The 18,186-nt window shown below is 39.5% G+C and overlaps 1 protein-coding gene across 1 annotated transcript in view; it reads right to left on the bottom strand.

Annotated features, from left to right (window-relative positions):
• The window catches only part of PIAS1 (protein inhibitor of activated STAT 1), a 61,685-nt gene that overhangs the window by 24,465 nt on the left and 19,034 nt on the right, over positions 1–18,186 (bottom strand). Inside the window, exon 2 of the mRNA XM_085301492.1 lies at positions 11,425–11,869. Coding sequence (XP_085157618.1) covers positions 11,425–11,869 — 445 coding nt within the window. The remainder of the gene's footprint in view (positions 1–11,424; positions 11,870–18,186) is intronic.

Here is an 18,186-nt window from a genome sequence, read left to right as displayed (position 1 = left end):
TTTTGTAATTCAAGTTTTCTTCACGAGCTGTATTTCTAGCACATTAACAAAGCATTAAATATCTTTTGCTTGAATCAAACATTTTAGCAGCAGAAACAGCCACTTCAAATTCACAACCCTTAAAGAAAAAAAAAATCACAGAAAGCCAAGCATTAATAAGAACTGGGTTCTGTGCTCTATGGTCACTGAACTTTTTCAGTTTAGGTGAATTCTAGGTAAAAATAAGGTAAGCAGGAAAGCTGCAGTGGAATTTTTTTGCTTGTTTGTTTTCAAATATTGCCATTTTAACTCAAAGAACAAAAACTGAAGGCCTCCATCATTTCTTTTTATGTTTGGCTATTAACATCTTATGAGCTCATCTTAATGACTGTAAGCAGAAGTCTATGAGCTGATAGATCAATGGTCCCCAGTGATCAGGGATGTACTTCATCACATGCTGCTTGATCTCTTCTAAGCTGCAAAACACCATTAATATACACAGGCAGTGTTTTCAATACACTGGTTTTGTGTACAAGCAATCATTGTGATTACCCTTGGCAGCAGTGCCAAATTGCAAAGAGAGAACAACTTGTTAATTAGAGAAAGATGATCCAGAAACCAATCTTTAAAAGACTTCAACGCTCTTGACATATTGAGCAGTACAGGAGGAGAGAAGATGTACAGCGCACTCAGGAAGCCCCACTACTCAGAACTGTGCACAACTAAAAGCTACAGCGAGACTCCCCAACTAGTATTAGGATGCAATTCTGCCTCTTGGAAGCAAACTGCCAACCTGAAAAAGAGCAAATTTAAACACAAATTGCACAGTTCAGTGTGTGCTACCATATGCATGTCTGACCTTTGCAAACGGGCATATCTCAGCCAATCACAAAGACAGCGCTTGAATCTTTACACTCAGCATGATACTAAGAAACGACAAGAACAAGCTACACAAGCACCACGCAGAACCAGCTTAACACACGCACCAAGCAAGTTGTAAAAGAGTCCATGAATGGCAGGGAAAATATTGGGCTACCACATTTAAAGACACAGTAAGTTTTACAAGGGCTGTCTGTGGCTGTTAACAGCATTGCTTCCGTTTCCCAGCTTTCAGTTAAGCTTCCAAAACTGCCGCTGTGCTCCCAGCGCTGCCTCCCAGCCGGCCGCTCCACCGGGAACCAGACCCGCGGCTGCCAGCCCGGCCTCGACCACAGGACACCCAAAACCCAMGAGCAGCCAACTCAAGCAGAGGTCAGTAAAATACATCAAGGAAAGCGAATAGCTTCAGAAAGACTCTGTTTACCATACGTTAAAACCAACTACCAATTTACATTGCTACTCCTGCCTTATTGCAGAGCAAAGCTGGGGGCTCTGGCCTTGCTGGGGGCGAAGAGAAGCTGCTGGTGGGTCTGTGGCTTGTCTGGGAGGGACGGAGATACGCAGCAGGGCAGATCTGATCAAAACAAAAGYGTTGGAAGGGAGATGAGAAAAGTTTTCTGTGGAGTCCCCAAAAGAAGTCTGTGCTTTATTCTGATCTTCTCACACACCTTTTCTCACCATCTTTTTATTCTCTGTATGTTATTTCTAGATGTATTTACCCTACAAATGAGGCAGAATATGTTAATCTGAGCTAATTCAGCAGTTTTCTATAGACGACTAGGCTACCAAGCTCATCTCTGACCGTACAAACTCCTCTGCCTCTAAGGATTTCGGATTTTGCTACTTACCTCTAAGGAAGAGCTAGTGGTAGTCCGAAATTTAAGAGCATACAAAAGCTAACAGATTTTTACTAGTTCATCTAGTATTTCTGCTGGGCGTAAAAGCACCGAATAGGTCCTGGTAAGTGAAACAGTCTACTTCTAAAGATCTGGAGTGTGCTTCAAATCAGAATTATGCACACATGTAATTTTACACAAGAAAATCATTTTGATGGCTAGAGATGGCAGCTGTGCCCTGCAAACAACTGCTGTTATTTAACAAAAGAAAGGCAAAAATAAATCTCCAGCTGAAAACTGAGCAGACTAAAATAGAATATATAATCTAATAAAGATGAGATCTAGCCAGGACAACAAAAATAATATTAACATTCGAGGAATGTTGCCAAGATCATTTTTTCACAACTACAAATTATCAAATTTTATAACCTTTTCTTTAGCATTCTTGTGAATAGTATAGAACTTGGAGGATTAGTTAGCAGTGGTTTATAAGCCACATCCTTTGCAATCTCAGAACGAAATTTGAGAAACACACAACGCACAAGTGTCTCTTATTCTTGTTATTTAAAGAACAAAGGCTCAATCATTTAAAAATATCACTAATTATAAGTATCGCTTTACTTTGTTGTTGCTAATACCGCTAAAAAGTTTCCTGAATAATTCAAATATCTGAAAGGGTAAATTTGTGAAAGTGCATAATAAAAAACTTTCCATGCAGACTGTTCAGTTAAACCAGTGTCAATGAGAACAGTTTCAGACAAGTCCTATACGAATCCTCTTGTCCTACAGGAGTGTCTAAATACATGTGTATAAATACATGTGCRTGTGCATGTATATATATGTATATACAAACACACATTTCCTACTGATTTTATTCTTTATTTTTTAAAAAATCCTACATCATTAGAGTGAGGAGAGGGGCAGAGGGGGGAAGAACACAGCTTGAGTGGCTGAATTTTCTACAGCTCTAAAAATATTCTGTTCCACCTCACCAGTACTCATGGCTAAAAATAGTCACACAATCTTTCTGCAGTAAAATAACTCTTGCCGACTTGAGAAACAGCTTGTCTTTAGACTTCCATTCAAGAGCAGATACCTTAAAATCTTTAATGAATCTGATACTATCATATTGGTGAGGTTGTGGCATGCTTCCTAAGGCAACTGCAGCTGAACGTCATACTGCCAACACACTGAGGTTAAACTTTCCCATCTTTCATTGCAAAGGACAGTTTATTAAATAGTTGAGAGAATATATTACCTTCTAATACAGAAATTTACTTTGAYTAATATAACTTACTTTTATACTACAATAACTATCTTCAATCAGGACAAGAGAAAAACCATAACTGAACTGGCCTATTACCAGTGATTTCTAATAATAGCATGTTTATTTCTGTAGACAGAAATAGTTATGTTGAGTATCAGGAACATAGTAAATTTCTGCAAAATGCCGTGAGATAAACATATGTCTAATTGCTTACTGACTAAGCTAATATAGTACATGATTTTTATCAGTTAAATTTGTCAAAACATTAACTAGAAAAATCTAACCATCATAGAAGTCGTCACTCAACACATAAGTAACTCTCATATAAATAATTCTTTCCCAAATATGTAAGATACCTCGTTTTGTTACAACAGAGGTATTTTGCTTTCAAATATCACTACTGAAAAGTTAATGCACTGGTTCCAAGTTAAGACCAAAATTCTTGCATACAGATTAAAGTACAGAAGAGGTTTACCTTTTAAGAAGTTATAACTTCAGACAGGCTTTGAATTACGTTAAATTGCAAGAGAAGACAAGAAATTCATAATACAGTACTGCACACAGAGAGCTCTTAAAAATTTAGTTTTTCCAAGTCCTCCTATACCAATCCAGAAATGGGTTCGTTTATGCAATCGCTTTTGGAGGTGAGGTCAAATGCCTACGGACGGTACCTCGCAATAGCTGTGCAGGGGCAGAAATCAGGCTGCTCCCAGGGGAGGATACACCTTCCTGGGACCTACGTCTCAGGACGACATCATCAGCCCTTTAAAAACCACCACAATTTATGAAGTTCCTGCGTAGCTTAAGCATTTATACATCAATACTTCCTTCCTACTAACCACAACCTTTTAGCACCACGCTCCCACCATCTTTTAGAATCGAGCAGCACCTTTTGCACAGCAACCCGCTGCACCCCCGGGTTTCCCACGACCTGCTAAAGGCACCAGACTGTGCAATACACAGGATATCGCCTGTGCCTTCCTCACAGAGCCGCTCTCCCTGCTGCGGCACTAGAAAAGGCCATCACTACTCCCTAGAGCTACGTCAGGCCCGGCCGAAACAGCACGCTCCACGCTGAGCAGAGCCGTAGGGCTGCGCAGAAACGGAGCACGTCCTGCATGAACCCGCTGCCAGTGAGAATCTGGCCACACCAAACCAGCACTTTGGGCTAAGGCCACCCCTAGATGCCCATTTTTATCACGCACTGGCTTTGACACCTCTGCTGTTTCACTTCACTTCAATCGCTTATGGATGCTGCCTAACCTTAAGGGTTCAGAGCACCGCAGCAAACACACAAGTCATTCTTCCGTTGATGGCGGTGACCAGCTCTTAACCACTTCCGCAGGTTACAATTACACTAGACTCACAAGCACACTGTACTACTGTGAAATGACAGTGTGATAGATGAAAAAAATGAACATAGGTTCTGGTCAGTCTACTGCAATTATAAATTAAGTCACATAAACAGCTTTTAACAGTTAATACTCAGAAGTAATGTGCATAGCTATACTAAGGGTGGGAAAGGCAGAAAATAAGGAGAAGGAAAGCAGCTATTTTGAAATAGTGCCTCTCTCTCTCTACATATATATATATATACACACACACACATATATATACACACACATACAGGAAAATAGCTTAGAAATACTCCAAGGGCTACAATTAATTCATAAATATTATATATTTGATTACTTTTCATGATACATTGCATAAACAGATCAACTGGAAATTCCATGCAACTGGACAGAAATTTATGCACTTGTTAAAGTCACACATTACAGGATTTTTGAGCTATGAACATTTTTGAAGGCCGACAGCAAGTATTAAGGGCCAATTTCAGCCTGACCGTCCATGCCAGAACTCTTTCCCATCCCACCCTACCTTGATGGAGTAAATAACCAGTCTACGCAGGTGTTGTTCTTGCCCACTGCCCTTCCTGGGCCCACGGTGCTTCGCAGCGACTCCGCTACTCTGCTCCGCTCACAGGGAACAAACATGGCTGGGCTGGCAGAGGGGAGGAAGCCCGGCCCACCTCGTACCTTCACACCCTGGCTGGGATGTGAGGTTGACTGGAAAAATGCACCAACAGACACGCAACACGCCTGAGCGCCACGGACAGGACCCGTGGCTCGTAGCGAGGATGCCGTGACAGCATACCGCTTCACCGCTTTCTCACATGGAACAGCAGTAGTACTCTGGTGTTCATCACTACCCACCAACCCACTACACATTTCCATCTACCATCTTCCTAAATTAAATCAGACCATGGTCACAACTTCTTTGTTTGTGTGATACAGAACCCCAGTGTGGCTTACACCTCTGAGCACCGAGCAAAGTGACAGCTGAACAACCCAGCTATACTTCCATTAACTTAAATACCCCATCCAAGATTGCTGCTTAGCTCCAGGGCAGGGGAAATCCAAATACAGGCACTAAAGATAAGATCCCCCAAATTTTTCCTCAGTATCTAAATGTGAATGGCCTGGTTTTCCAGAAGCAATAAGCCACTAGAAATCTCATGGACATCAAGAAGACCTGCAGCTATCCAGCATACTTGAGCAAGTTAAATCACTTGATTTATTTAGACACTCAAATACATACCCCAGAATTCGAATGCTGCCATCCAGGCTTGAAAATTTTAGCTTCTATTCCTCAGAGCGCAGACAGCAGTGAAGTATTTCACATGAGCAGTACTGAAAAGCTATGACATCTCCATAAGGGGTATTCTGATAACAAGGCCTACAGTATTTTTAGTCTACAAGTTACAAGTTTAATAAACCTAACAGCAGCAGTATCTTAAACCTGAAGCAAAAAATTAAGTTTAAAATTTATGATTAGATAACAGAGTCCCTATCAAGTTCACTACTATGATTAGCATAAACCACACCACTTTTTCCATAAAGCCATCCAAAAGTGAGATAAAAGGTTCTTAAGATTCCAAATTACAGGAGACCTTCATGTCCAGCAGTCTTTCTAACACCTACTAAGTGATATCAACATCTCATTTGCATCTGGAAATCTTAGAAGTATGTATTACAATAGCACAGCTTCCTCCCTGATTATATGCAAACACTACTGCTATCCCCACTTTAAAGGGATGTTATTCTTAAACTTAGACTGGTTCACTGATTATTAATGGATTGCTTACATGCTTCGAGTCAACTGCATCATTTGCCATAATTCTTTCTACTGAAGGCTTTAATTATCACAAAAATATCCTAGCTGGATCCTGTGAAGCAGAGCTGGTGCCTAGATCCAGTCACATCTGAGCAGCTGTGTCTGAAAATGTCCATATACTATAGTGCCCTGGAATTTGAGTGACCTCAGCTCTAAGCACAAGGAACCTGAGCAATCTGCTAAAGTGAACAGTAATAAATTTTACTCCTTTTCTTGTAGCAAAAGAGCTATGCAGTTGGTTAAAACTACCTCATACTTACAAGAAACAGGCTAAAGACTACGGAAAGATTCTTCTTTATATATGAGGCATACCACAGGCAAATAAAATTTGAAGCCAACAAAAGAAACTAGAGTGCACTGCAGTTCTAGTTCAGTTATAGCACATGAACAGAAGAGAGCTACTATTTCATCTTAGTCTTGCACAATTAWAAGCTGTGAAACCGGAAGTCAGAAAGCTCAGGCTTGAGTTGAGAATAGTGTTTTGTTGAACTTCCTCCCACAAAGTACATTTAGAAAAACAACAAACAGAGTGAAAGCATGACTTCTATATAAACCATGATGGAGATTACACAGAGCAATAGATCAGTTTACTGATATAGGAAATGGAGAAATACTTGCCAAGCAAAACTTTCATCGTTTCCAAACTAGATTTCCAAGTGTGTTGAATTAATTGTTTAATAGTTGTAACTTACAACTACAGTAACCCTAGAGATTTTGGTCAGATTCGTTGCAAGATCCACCTTCAAACATGTAGTATGTCCAAGTAACCATGATCAATCATGCACTAAAAGAAAATTTCAAGGTAAGCATAGATCAGAAGCACAAATGCTGTTTAGTAAGCACATAATTCTGTCAACCACTTTCTTTATGACAAGCGCAAGTGGTGAAATTCTGCATTACTGGAGAAACACTATTATCAGAGCCCACAGATTAGGAAATGAAACTAAAACTTAAGTAGATGAAGGCAAGCCTCAGCAGAACCATCGTAATTTCCTTTCACCTGGTGGAGAAGGACCTAGAGTCTAGCAGGCAAGATGTAATGCTTTTTACATAAGCAGTATTTAGACTTCCCAGAAAGCCTGACTTCTCTCCTCTTTCCAGAAAGCTGCAACATGTAGGTAAAAATCCTGATTTCCACAGCTCAGATCTAAGTTCCAAAGATGCTTTAAACACCTCTTAAGAACTGAAGCACAGCAAATTGCAGAATGAATATCCCTGCTCCATTTAGGCAATTTTAAAAGAGTAGCATAGCCCACGGCCTCTTTAACCTTTTAAATTGAAAAGGAAAGTTTAATTTCCAGCTACTAACAGGTAAGCAAAGACCCGTAACCTAGTTACGATGTTTTTTGTAATGATTACATAGCTAAAGCAATCACAAATGACACATGCTGTACAAGAAGTAGTATTTTAAAGATTTCGTTTGAGTATCTAATGTCTCTTCCTTAATAAGCTAGCAGAAATTTGGAACTCAGTTAATCATCTCATAGTAAACACATTTCACCACACAAAAGAGATCTTATCTGTGTATTAGAACTTACTTTTAGAAAATTAGCCCTAAGCTTAACAACCAGTTAGTAGCGCCATATGCTGAAGACTATAAATGGGAAAACATTACGTGAAAGTTTCAGCTTTACTTAAGAAGTTAGCAAAGAATAACTCTCCTTTTTAAAGGAGTTTCTACTAAAGGAAAAAGAAAAATATCCACGAACAAAGAAGTCATATTAGCAAGGCAACTTTCACATACTGTTGTTAAGTTTTGTCATTAGGCCAAATTGGATAACTTTCTCCTCCAAAGGAAAAACAATAAAATCAAAATATGTATCTCTTACATATGCACACACACCTCAAGTCATTGCATCCCATGGCACAGAGCGCTCAGTTCTCCATCGTGCTGCCAGAGCTCWGTATACAGAGTTATCCACCAGCATACACCGAGAACAAATACAGAGCACTACTAACTGACTCATATACAAAAACATCTAATATCGATGTTTTCTCAACTTTGCCATGCAGAAGGGCTAATAAAATATGGATCAAGTTTCACAGCTCCAGTAACACTGACAGATTTCCCTTCCTCTCAGAAGCAGCAGCAGCCCATCCTCTTAGGACCAAAGAAAACGTAGCCATCCCTCAGCAGCACAGCCAGCGTAACCATAAGGGTCCGCACTAGCCACAGGGCACAGAGCGCTAAGCAGGAGCGGTGTAGTGCAAATGCTCCAAAGGCCAAGGGAGGGAATCTGGTCTCCGAGCAGAGCAGCAGCAGTAGCGGCCCACAGTCCATGGTGCCTACCTGCTGTTTTCCCTTCTTCAAAGAAGGGCAGGTTTAAGCAGCACAGACTGAGTTTGCAAGTTCAACTAGCTAGGCAACTCTGCTGCCCCTGAAAACATTCTACTCACTGCTGTAAGCCACGGAGAGTAAAAAGAACTTAGCCAATAGCCTCCTAACATTATCTTGTCACACATTTTCCAGTCAGCCACACCAAAGATCCTCAATAGCTGTTGGCAAGAAGGGTATGGATGGACAAACCACYGCATTGCCCCTTTGCCATGTATCCTGCCTAACAGTGATAAAATYCACATGTTGGCTGTTCAGAGCTACATTTGGAGGAAACAAGTRCAAGAAGGTAACATCCATTTCCTCCTTTTGTTCTTGACATAACAAAAAAATGTTAGCAAATTTGATTTCCTAGCTGTTATTCATATTAGCTTCTGTATTATCTACCTATGTGAAATATTTGAGTACAGAATGCATGATCAAGTGCCCTGCTGTGCAATTCCCTTCCCCAAGGCTTTTTCAAATTAATAATCATCTCTTGAAGGAGCAGAAGGCTACTTCAGGCAAGCTTCCAAACAACAACTTCACCCTGACTAGGGAAAGCTCAGGGGAGAATCACATCCAGAAATGTGCTTTTCCCAACTTCTCTGTAATGACCATCATATCAGAAGAATYCCATGATCCTGAAATCAGTGGAGTTCATTCATTCTCTCTCACATGTATGTGTATTTTACCAATTCCAGAGACTATCAACAGGTTTCACTTCAGGCAGGCAGATAACCATTCAAAACCCCATGTAAGGCTATCAATTTGTTCTTGTGGTGGAATGAAAGAGAGGGAAACCAAAGCTTTGTATCCTCCTGTGAGGAATCTGGGGAGAAAAAGCAAGCAGGAGACCCTTGGCCGGGTGTCAAGGAGAAGTCTGGAGTGTTTGTACCATGCATCAGCCATTTGAAAACAAAGCCAGAGAACTTAGAAGTTTGACATTTAAATGCCAAATCCACATTGTTTGCAGCAGTGAGGAGGATGTCCGAACCAACCGAAGCAAGTAATTCAGCAAAACCTTCAACACTCTTTTTAGTTAGAGTATCAGTAACCGTATAAATGGAGAAATTTAAGTAAAGTTTTCTTTGTATTCTGTAATTAGAGAAACAAATCCCCATTATTTACATTTAAAACTGCTGACTTGTATGCAAAATTTCTTTAAGTTACTTTCAAAGTGTATAAAGTTGCATATCTCCGATTATTAATCCAAGTTTTTTTTTCCATTAGTATATACATTAATTACTTAAAAATATCTTCATGACATTTGTAGTTAGCAATTTTACAATTTGTAGCAACATTACTTACCATTACAAAGAGAAACCAATACAATGCATATGCATGGACACTGAAGCTCTTTCTTCCCCAACAAGCATTGGAAAAATAGCTTTTCAATAGTGCTGCTTCAGATAAGCAAAGCAGAAAGACAGCACAGGATGCACACACAAACTAAAATCCCCAAACATAYCCCTAAGTTACCAACTTAAAGGACAAACAGTGCTTAAAAAGGAACCTAGCTAGAATTTCAGCTGCTTCCACTTTTCTTAACCTGACATTCCGAGAGTCCACAAAGGGGAAAAATATCCTATTGTATACAAACTTCTTAAGCAACAAGACATGACAGAGCGTGAATTATGATCTCTTAAATTAGGACTGGTTTGTCAGGCATGAAGCTGACAGCAAAGTGTTCTTACCACATCTAGGAACAAATGCATGCCATAATTCCTGCACTGGAATGTCTTACTGAAATTATACCATTATTTTTTAAAGTATTTATACTGTAAAAAGTGATGAGACACATTCCGACTACTTAATTATCCCACACCACCATCACTGCCTGGAACGCTTAACAATCAATTAGATTTTAAACAAAAAATAAAAACATATAGTAAACCTCTTAAAAGAATATCTGAACTGTGAGTTTAGTTTATTCCAGAGATTATCAACTGCTATCTCTTTTTCTCTCAATGTCTGAATCTTAAAGTGTTAAAACAAAAAACATGCAAACAACTGTGCAGGGGATCACACTTCAGACGTCTGCAGATCAYCACTCACATATCAGGCCTCCTTCATCCCTGCAGCAGTTCAGTCTATTAATGGAAATTACTTGCTCATTTCTGTTTACAAGAGTCCTCTTTCACAAAGCACGGTCTCCTCATTCACCCACCATCCCCCCCATATTTGCCCGTGAAGATACCTTYCTCCTCCTAGCTATTCTCAAAGTGATTCTTTTCCAGGGTTTAAAAACAGCAGAACATTCCAACACACAGGCAGTCCCTCCAGAAATCAACAGCACTATTGTATTTAAGTGGTATTTAAGAGTATTAAAAGTTAACCATGCTCTTAAGTGCTGTGTGGAGTCAATGCCAGAAAAATCACACACTATTATATAACGCTCAGTAAGCATCAGAATATTCTCAGCAACTACACAAGTGTTTTATATGTTAATAAAAAAGACAGTTTAAAGGGGGGGGAAAATAGCTAAACCAGCAAAAAAAACCACAAGCATTCCTAAACTCAGATGTTAGGGCCATATGGGATCACAGCAAATATCTAGTCTGACATTCTTTCACCACTCAGAGAAGAAGATTTCTTGGGTTTGCTGGATTTAGGGTTCTCAGAGTTTTTTAATTATTAAATGTTGTGGTTTAACTGCCTGCTTTCAATAGTTTGTGTTTTCTCTAACATCTATTTTTCTAAGGTTTAGTTTGTTTCTTGTCAAACGCACCCCTTAAATACAATGGAACTTTGAACCATACTTAGTAGCTCAGCTAGAGCAACTAATGAGTGTTACGTAAGATGCCTCTCCATGTGTTGTAGAACAATCTGTTCCAAAAGTAACCAAAAATAGCAATTCTCTAAACACTAGTGTGATGCAATATTTAACTAGATAATGCACTAGCAGCTGAATTTATCCATTATTCCTAAGAAGTTTTCAAATATTGTTATTACAACATTTGCAGCCTTACCTAGACTGGTAGGTTTTATCAGCTCATCCAACAAGTCATAAAAAGGTAATTTCTGAAGTTTTATGTCGGGATGGACAGGGTGGAGCGCAGATGTAAGATGGGGGAGTTCCAGTTCATGTTTAGGTCCCAGAAGTGAAACAGGAAGCAACGGCGATGTTGCAGGGTGGCCATCGTAGCTGAGCTGTGGAATGGTAGACGGAGACAAAGTTGCTGGCATGGAACTTGAGTGTACGCTGGGGATAGATAAGTCTGCAGGTGTCATGATTTTCTGAGGGAATCTTCGCCTATAGAGTTCTTTGATTTTCATTTGTACAGCAGGACTGCAGCCAGCCTTTAACAAATGCAGTGCTTTTGTGAGAAGTTCATGTTTTCGTCCGTGCTTGTTCCTTCCCGCATAACCCAGAAGTACTTGCAGTTCAGAAACTCTAAGGCTCATAACCATTTGCTTAAAAGAAACAAAACAAAAAATTAGYATTCAAGTTACATCATCTTAAACACTAACATCAGAATGTGGCTTAATCCTAGTAAGCATACAATTTTTAAAGGCATACCATTACTCCTCTTCTCCCACTAATTATCTTAAATACAGCATAAAACAGGACTTGTTCATAGATATAAATATTGACTTAGAAATTCTAATGAGGATTTTTTTAAAGGATAATTTCTTTTGCAATAGGTAATTCAGGACAGCAATGCTGGGGTGAAAAAAACTGAGACAAGGACAAGYTGCCAGTACAAGACATAATGTTTTAATGCAACAATGTTCTAATCAYTGCTCCACTAATATCTACAATGTTAAAAAGTTTTTTTGACTTCTTCCARCTAGAGGAATAAAAAGTTACACATTGACAATATCGAAGTCTCTAGTACTTGCATTAAACGCAGTGGCCGCCCTTCATGCTGGCAGCCTACTTCCCTTTCAAGTCTGTCTCTCGCTCTTTGCCATACAGTGTAACTAATCTGCACAGGTTCAAAGGAAGGTAGAGAAAGGACTGATACTAAAAACACTCAGAAAAATAATAATTTCATTTTTTTTGCAACCCCATATCATTAGTGGGTTAAAGGAAACTTCTTCAGAGTCAATCTCCAATATATATTAAGCAATTTCCTTACTTATCCTTAATTCTGCTCTCACTTCTCGGCTGCTTGTTCTGTGGTGGATGGGGGAGCTGGGCTTTGCCTTCAGTTCATTACCATGTGTAATTACACAGTCTCTTACTGTCTCCCAATATAGCCTAATGAATCCAACTCCAAGACATCTGGACTGTTTCACTTCTTGAGGAACTGAGAAAAAAAACTATGCAAAGCAGTAAAACCAGTAATCATCTGTACGCACTAAGTACTTCCCCACTGGTCAAACAGAAGCCAGAAAGTCAACTTATGAGCCTAGTGCCTCTTTCACAACTTTTTGCAGTGCTTGACAGTGACTTATTTGGCTTATCAAGGCCTGTGACATCAGCTGAAGTGACCTCTCAGCAGAATTTTGGATTCCCAAGGAGTCACAGAAAAATAAAATGCCTCCTACCCACCACCACAACTGGCTATCTGAGACTTCTGCATAAAACCATTAAGAACAGAAAAAAAAAACTGAAACAAAAAAAATAAAAAAATGAATATTTTGTAGTCAATTCCAAAGCAAATTCAACATAGGATTTGCAGTGTGTATTTGGGACAAACATTGCTAATTAGGCATACTGATGTTCTACAGCTTCCCAACCACCGAAAGCAGTCTAAAGATTACTGTTTTCTSTAGTTGTTGAACAATTTACTGTAGTTGTTGAACAATTAAACCAGTACTTGCAATTGCAAAAATAATCTTTTTAAAAGAGTGYCAATGCTCTCTAGTTCTCCAAACTGTCAAATATTCATACACATATATTACCCAAGTTATTTTACCATTAATTCTAAAACCTACAGTGATAATATTGGAGAGTATACTACCTCTGTGTTAGTAAAAACAACATAAGCTCCTATCAATTCCTCAMACCTTCAGCACCTGCAGCAGATCTTCTACAAAGGGGTATCTGCAACAAGCATTTCCCTACACTGAAATAAATCAAGTTATTAAAGACACTCTCCAATGATATAGTTYATGTACTTAATGAAGGATGCACCCAAATAATTTTAACTAAATTTGCCACAAAATTTCTGCTCTGTTGAATGAACCACATGAATAGAACTGAACAACCTTGAAGCAAATTTTAAACACATCTTGTGGCAGAATACCACAAACACTTTAGATATAACACAATTTTGCCGACATCTTTTCTCCGAGTATCCCAAGAGCCCACTTCACACTTTCAGTTACAGGACTGTCACGGAACTACTAACTGGAACAGATGAGGTATTTCACAAGGCAAGGAGATGTTTTAAAAGAATCAGTAAGGCAATTCAGTTACACTCTGAAGCGTTGACAGCTGAAAAGGAAAGTGAAACAAATAGATTTGAAACATGGAAAAGCACTGTTTATAATGGTTTACAAACATTTCTTCAACAGAACGCRTCGCTACAGCTGAAGGGCTTAATGTCTGCTACCACCCCCATTAAAAGTCGTTTCCTCAGCAGCCAAAGTCTCTCCCAGCTTCCTTGTGCTTCGTTCTGCTATAGCCCTATAGGCCCAGCTTTCTGAAAACGTAAATGAGCAACTCCCGCTACAGGTTGGATGTTTTCCATTTTGAAGTTATAAGCAAGCTAGAAATAAGCATACAGAAAACTGGGTCCATTGTATAACCAGACTTGTGAACCAAAACAAAATTCCTCAGATTTTTCCCTCACTGAAAAATTCCTTAAAAGGAAGAACAGGGGAAATTTTATTTGCAACATTATGGGTGCTGATACATCAATTAAAAATGCAGTCTTGAAAAAAAATGCAGTAAAGTTTTGCTGTTTTATTAGTCTCATATTTTACTGACAAATCTTTCTTACAGGCATGAAAACAGGCAATGCCTTCACCTTCCCCCCAACCCCAAATCTACAGAGTTTGCCAGTACGGCAYGTCAGTCAGTGGTGCAGGCAAGCAAGGTCTGACAGACAGCCATGCTGGCAAAAGCCTCTCATGTCGCTGCAATCTCAATGTGAAAATTCTTCTCCTCTCCTCCAACACATTTGTGTTTTATTTGAGGACACAACATAGCTATACTCGCAGCAGTGCAACTGCCAGCACAAGCACTGTCCACGCAGGAGCCCTTGGCCCATGCTACACTGGTATCCTAATCTTAGCACAGGCTATGTAATTACAGCGGGGAAAGAAGTCAAGTGCTGTCAAACACACAAAGTAAAAAGGGGGGRAAAAATTAAATTCTTTTCTATCACACCTCACCTCACCACAGCTGAAATGCTCTCCTGGCTTAGCTACAACATGAAAGCTGAAAGGCAAAGACATAAAAAGCACTTTACACAAGGAAAGTTTGCTGCTTTTCTTCCTGTTGGTGGGAGCAGTAAGATCATCACAGTGATACAACTGTACCTACAGCAAGCTACAAAAGCCACCACCAAAAGTCAGTCCCCAAGCAATAGCAAAATAGCCATAATGGTCCTCAGCAGAGGACTGCCCCGACCTCTGGCTGTTTATCAAAACAGGCAAAATACATTTRCTCTTTTTTAATGAAAAAAGGAAATAAAAAAATTAAGGTTAGTTCAAATAATATACARATATCAAGGACAGACTAAAAGACAGTTTGCAAGCTGCATTTACAGGTTACTAGTGTTTAGTTATGCTTTCGAGTACCAAGAAACRTACGCTCCTCCAAGTATCACTGTARAGTTCAAGATATTGAAGTTAACTAGCTAAGAAAAGGTTAAACTAGTTGTCAATCAAATAATTTTGGTGTAAGAAACAGGCTGTGATTGCAAGGCTCTTTCAGATTTAGCAAATGCCAGTAGCAAACCAACCAGTTTGTTTGGAGGATGATGCGCATTTTGGTATGTCAYGCCAGGCAGGTAACATCCAAAAAAAGCAGAAATTTGACTTTTCACAGTTTACTAGAGGATTTCTTTTGACTCACTATAAAAACCTTCACAGAGTTAAGACGGTAACTTTAATCTATAAGCACACCTCTGACATTTCCTGCTCGACAATGCGACGCAAACGCACGTTTCTCGACAAAAGTTACGTCGGTCCTGAGGACTGCCTGTCTCACTACACTCGCTTCCCCGCGAACCTGCACCCCTCGCCCAGGGCCCGTGAGCACGGCTYGCCCTTCGCAAAGTCCACGGCAAGCTTCGCCACCTGACCGCAGGTCACCTAATTGCACGCAGCAGGGCCACCAAGGCCTTCCAAGAGGCCACATTAATCCTCACGCGTCTCAATCCTGTGTCACTTCCTGCCCTGCCAGATTGCATCAGTCCAGCCATGTGGTCCAGCTCGTGCCGCAGCCACGTGAGCAGGTGCGTGCCCTCATTTTTTTCATTGAGGAAACAACTCTGAACAACCCAGTTGGAAACATGGATACTTCCCTGGTCTACCTACTTCAAATAATCAATACGAAGAAAAAAAGCTTAAAGCTGTAAAAGCATCCAGGAGCAGCATGCAAGAGGGCCCTTTTGGTTAAGCCATCACCCACTACTCTCCTGTGACTATCAACAGAAAAAGGTGTTCTACCTACAGCTCCTTCAACAAAATTGCTTTTTCTTTTAGTAAAAATGRTATTTATCTAAACATCAGATATAAAAATTGTGTAAGTCCCAAAAYAAAAAAAATGTATCTAGTTACATTTGAGATAAGGAAAAACAAGAGACTTGTCTAAGACTTGCACAACAAGACCATGAAACAGAAAGCATCATGCAACGTCAGTGCCTATTTTGTAGCTCTTGGCACACGAAGGTCTCTCAATAAACAAGCCTGTCAGGTTGGAGAAATGTGTCCATGCCACACAACAGAATTATTTTGCTCTGTAAATGCTAGTTAGGCATTCCTGGCAAAGACCACTTTACCAGGAACCTTACATGCTAGGGAAAAAAAATGTCTAGAAAACAGTCACATAGCAGTTAACATTAACAGTCATTTACTTTGATTCCCTCTGCACAAAAAAATAGCCCAGATTTATTTTTAAAGAATTATTTTCCACAAAAGCCAAATCATTCCATCAACAGAGGCAAGATGCTCAGGCCCAGGCAGTTTCCCAGCTAATGAAATCGAGCCATTAGCGCACGTTAATAGGTGACACTAAAGAGGACTGCACTCACGAACTAGACCTTTTCCYACTCATCTATGAAGGCTGGTAGTTAAGTTTAAAATAAAATCTAAGCATCAGTGCTTATGGATAAGAAACTCTTATTGATAATCCTGTGTTGCTGGTCTAACTAGCATGATTCAGAAAAGTATAACTAAAAAAATAGGTAGATTCAGGCAGAGAACTAGACTGGAAAATAGGGGAGGGCCAAAAAACTGACTTGAAATAGAGGAGGACAAGCTGCAAGCCCCAGTGCCAAGATTCAGAACCAAAGATGGAGAGCCTTCACTTTTTCTTTTTCTTCCCCTCCCCCCCCCCTTTTTTTTTTTTTTTTTTTTTTTTGAAGGGAGGAACAGTACCAACATCACAAGATGCAGTGGCAATATTAATAGTCCCAAAAAGTAAATGAATGTTTTCTAGACAGGATGTTTCTAAATCTCCAGTAATCAGGTAATCAGCCAAGGAATCTATCTGGAGAATGTAACGAGGTATTTCCAGATGCTTATGGTAACTAGAAGCTGTGAATAAGCTCCAAAATACATTCAAAACATTTGCCAGCACAACAAGAAGCATTTGGCTAGGTATCACACCACACYGTGCCTAAAGCTATATAACAGGTCCTCCATAATTCTCTAACCATTAACATGGAAGCGGAAAAAAAAGAAAAAAGAAAGAAAGAAAGAAAAGACCTACCTCAAATACTAGTTAGAAAGTGGGAGAAGAGAGGAAAAATGAAAAGAAGAAGGAAAAAGCTAAATAGGGACATCAAATGGAGGGCCACCTGTTCAAAATCAGGAATGTAAGGCAACAACAGTAAATTTTGTCTGTTACTAGAAACAGTGATTAGCAACAATTTATTAATAGTCTCTGAAATAAAGAGCCATTATTACGGAAGAGAGCTAGCACTGCAACAAGTACTTTACAAAGGCAAAGCATAATGAAAAGCTGTACCTTCCAACTGCACTGCTGTGAGGTTTTGCACRCTTTGGCCCCAGCATCCAGAGGGACTGGGCTCTCGATGCTCCTTACATTAACCACTCAGATGCATTACTGGCAAAGTTCAAAAACTGTTCTGAAGGAGAATGCAAGTGGAAATTGCCCTCTTATAAGACAAGCAACAAATTACTAATCTGGGAATCCCACAATGCACTTTTATAATAGGGTTTAAAAAAAGGAAAGAAAAATAAGGTATCTTCAAAACTGTTCTTTGTTTCTTAAAAAAAAAAAGAAAAAAGAAAAAGGAAAAAAAAGAAGGAAGCATCAGATTAGTATGGAAATGATCTTGAATTCATTTCAGTATACCTCCAACATCCAGCTGTAAAAATACAGATTCTTGCTGAAAGTTATTGCATGCTATGAACAGCCTCTTCAAACTATGATATAAATCTTCTTGAAAAGAAAGCTATACACACGCTGCAGCTGAGATCTGTTCACCTCCCCAGAGTTACACAGACTAAACTGCTGGAATCCTAGACACTCTTAAGATTTATGAAAACAGGAGATCATGAAGGTAGAAATATTCCCCTTTTTTATAAAGCCACATTCCCTAGTCCTAAATTCTATCTGCAAGACTTATACAAGAAGCTATCAA

This window comes from Rhea americana, unplaced genomic scaffold (genome assembly GCF_003343005.1).
Source record: "Rhea americana isolate MKP2758 unplaced genomic scaffold, rheAme1 scaffold_178, whole genome shotgun sequence".
Taxonomy (NCBI): Eukaryota; Metazoa; Chordata; class Aves; order Rheiformes; family Rheidae; genus Rhea; species Rhea americana.
Note: the sequence above shows the minus strand (reverse complement) of the source record. Positions and strands in the feature narration are given on the sequence as shown.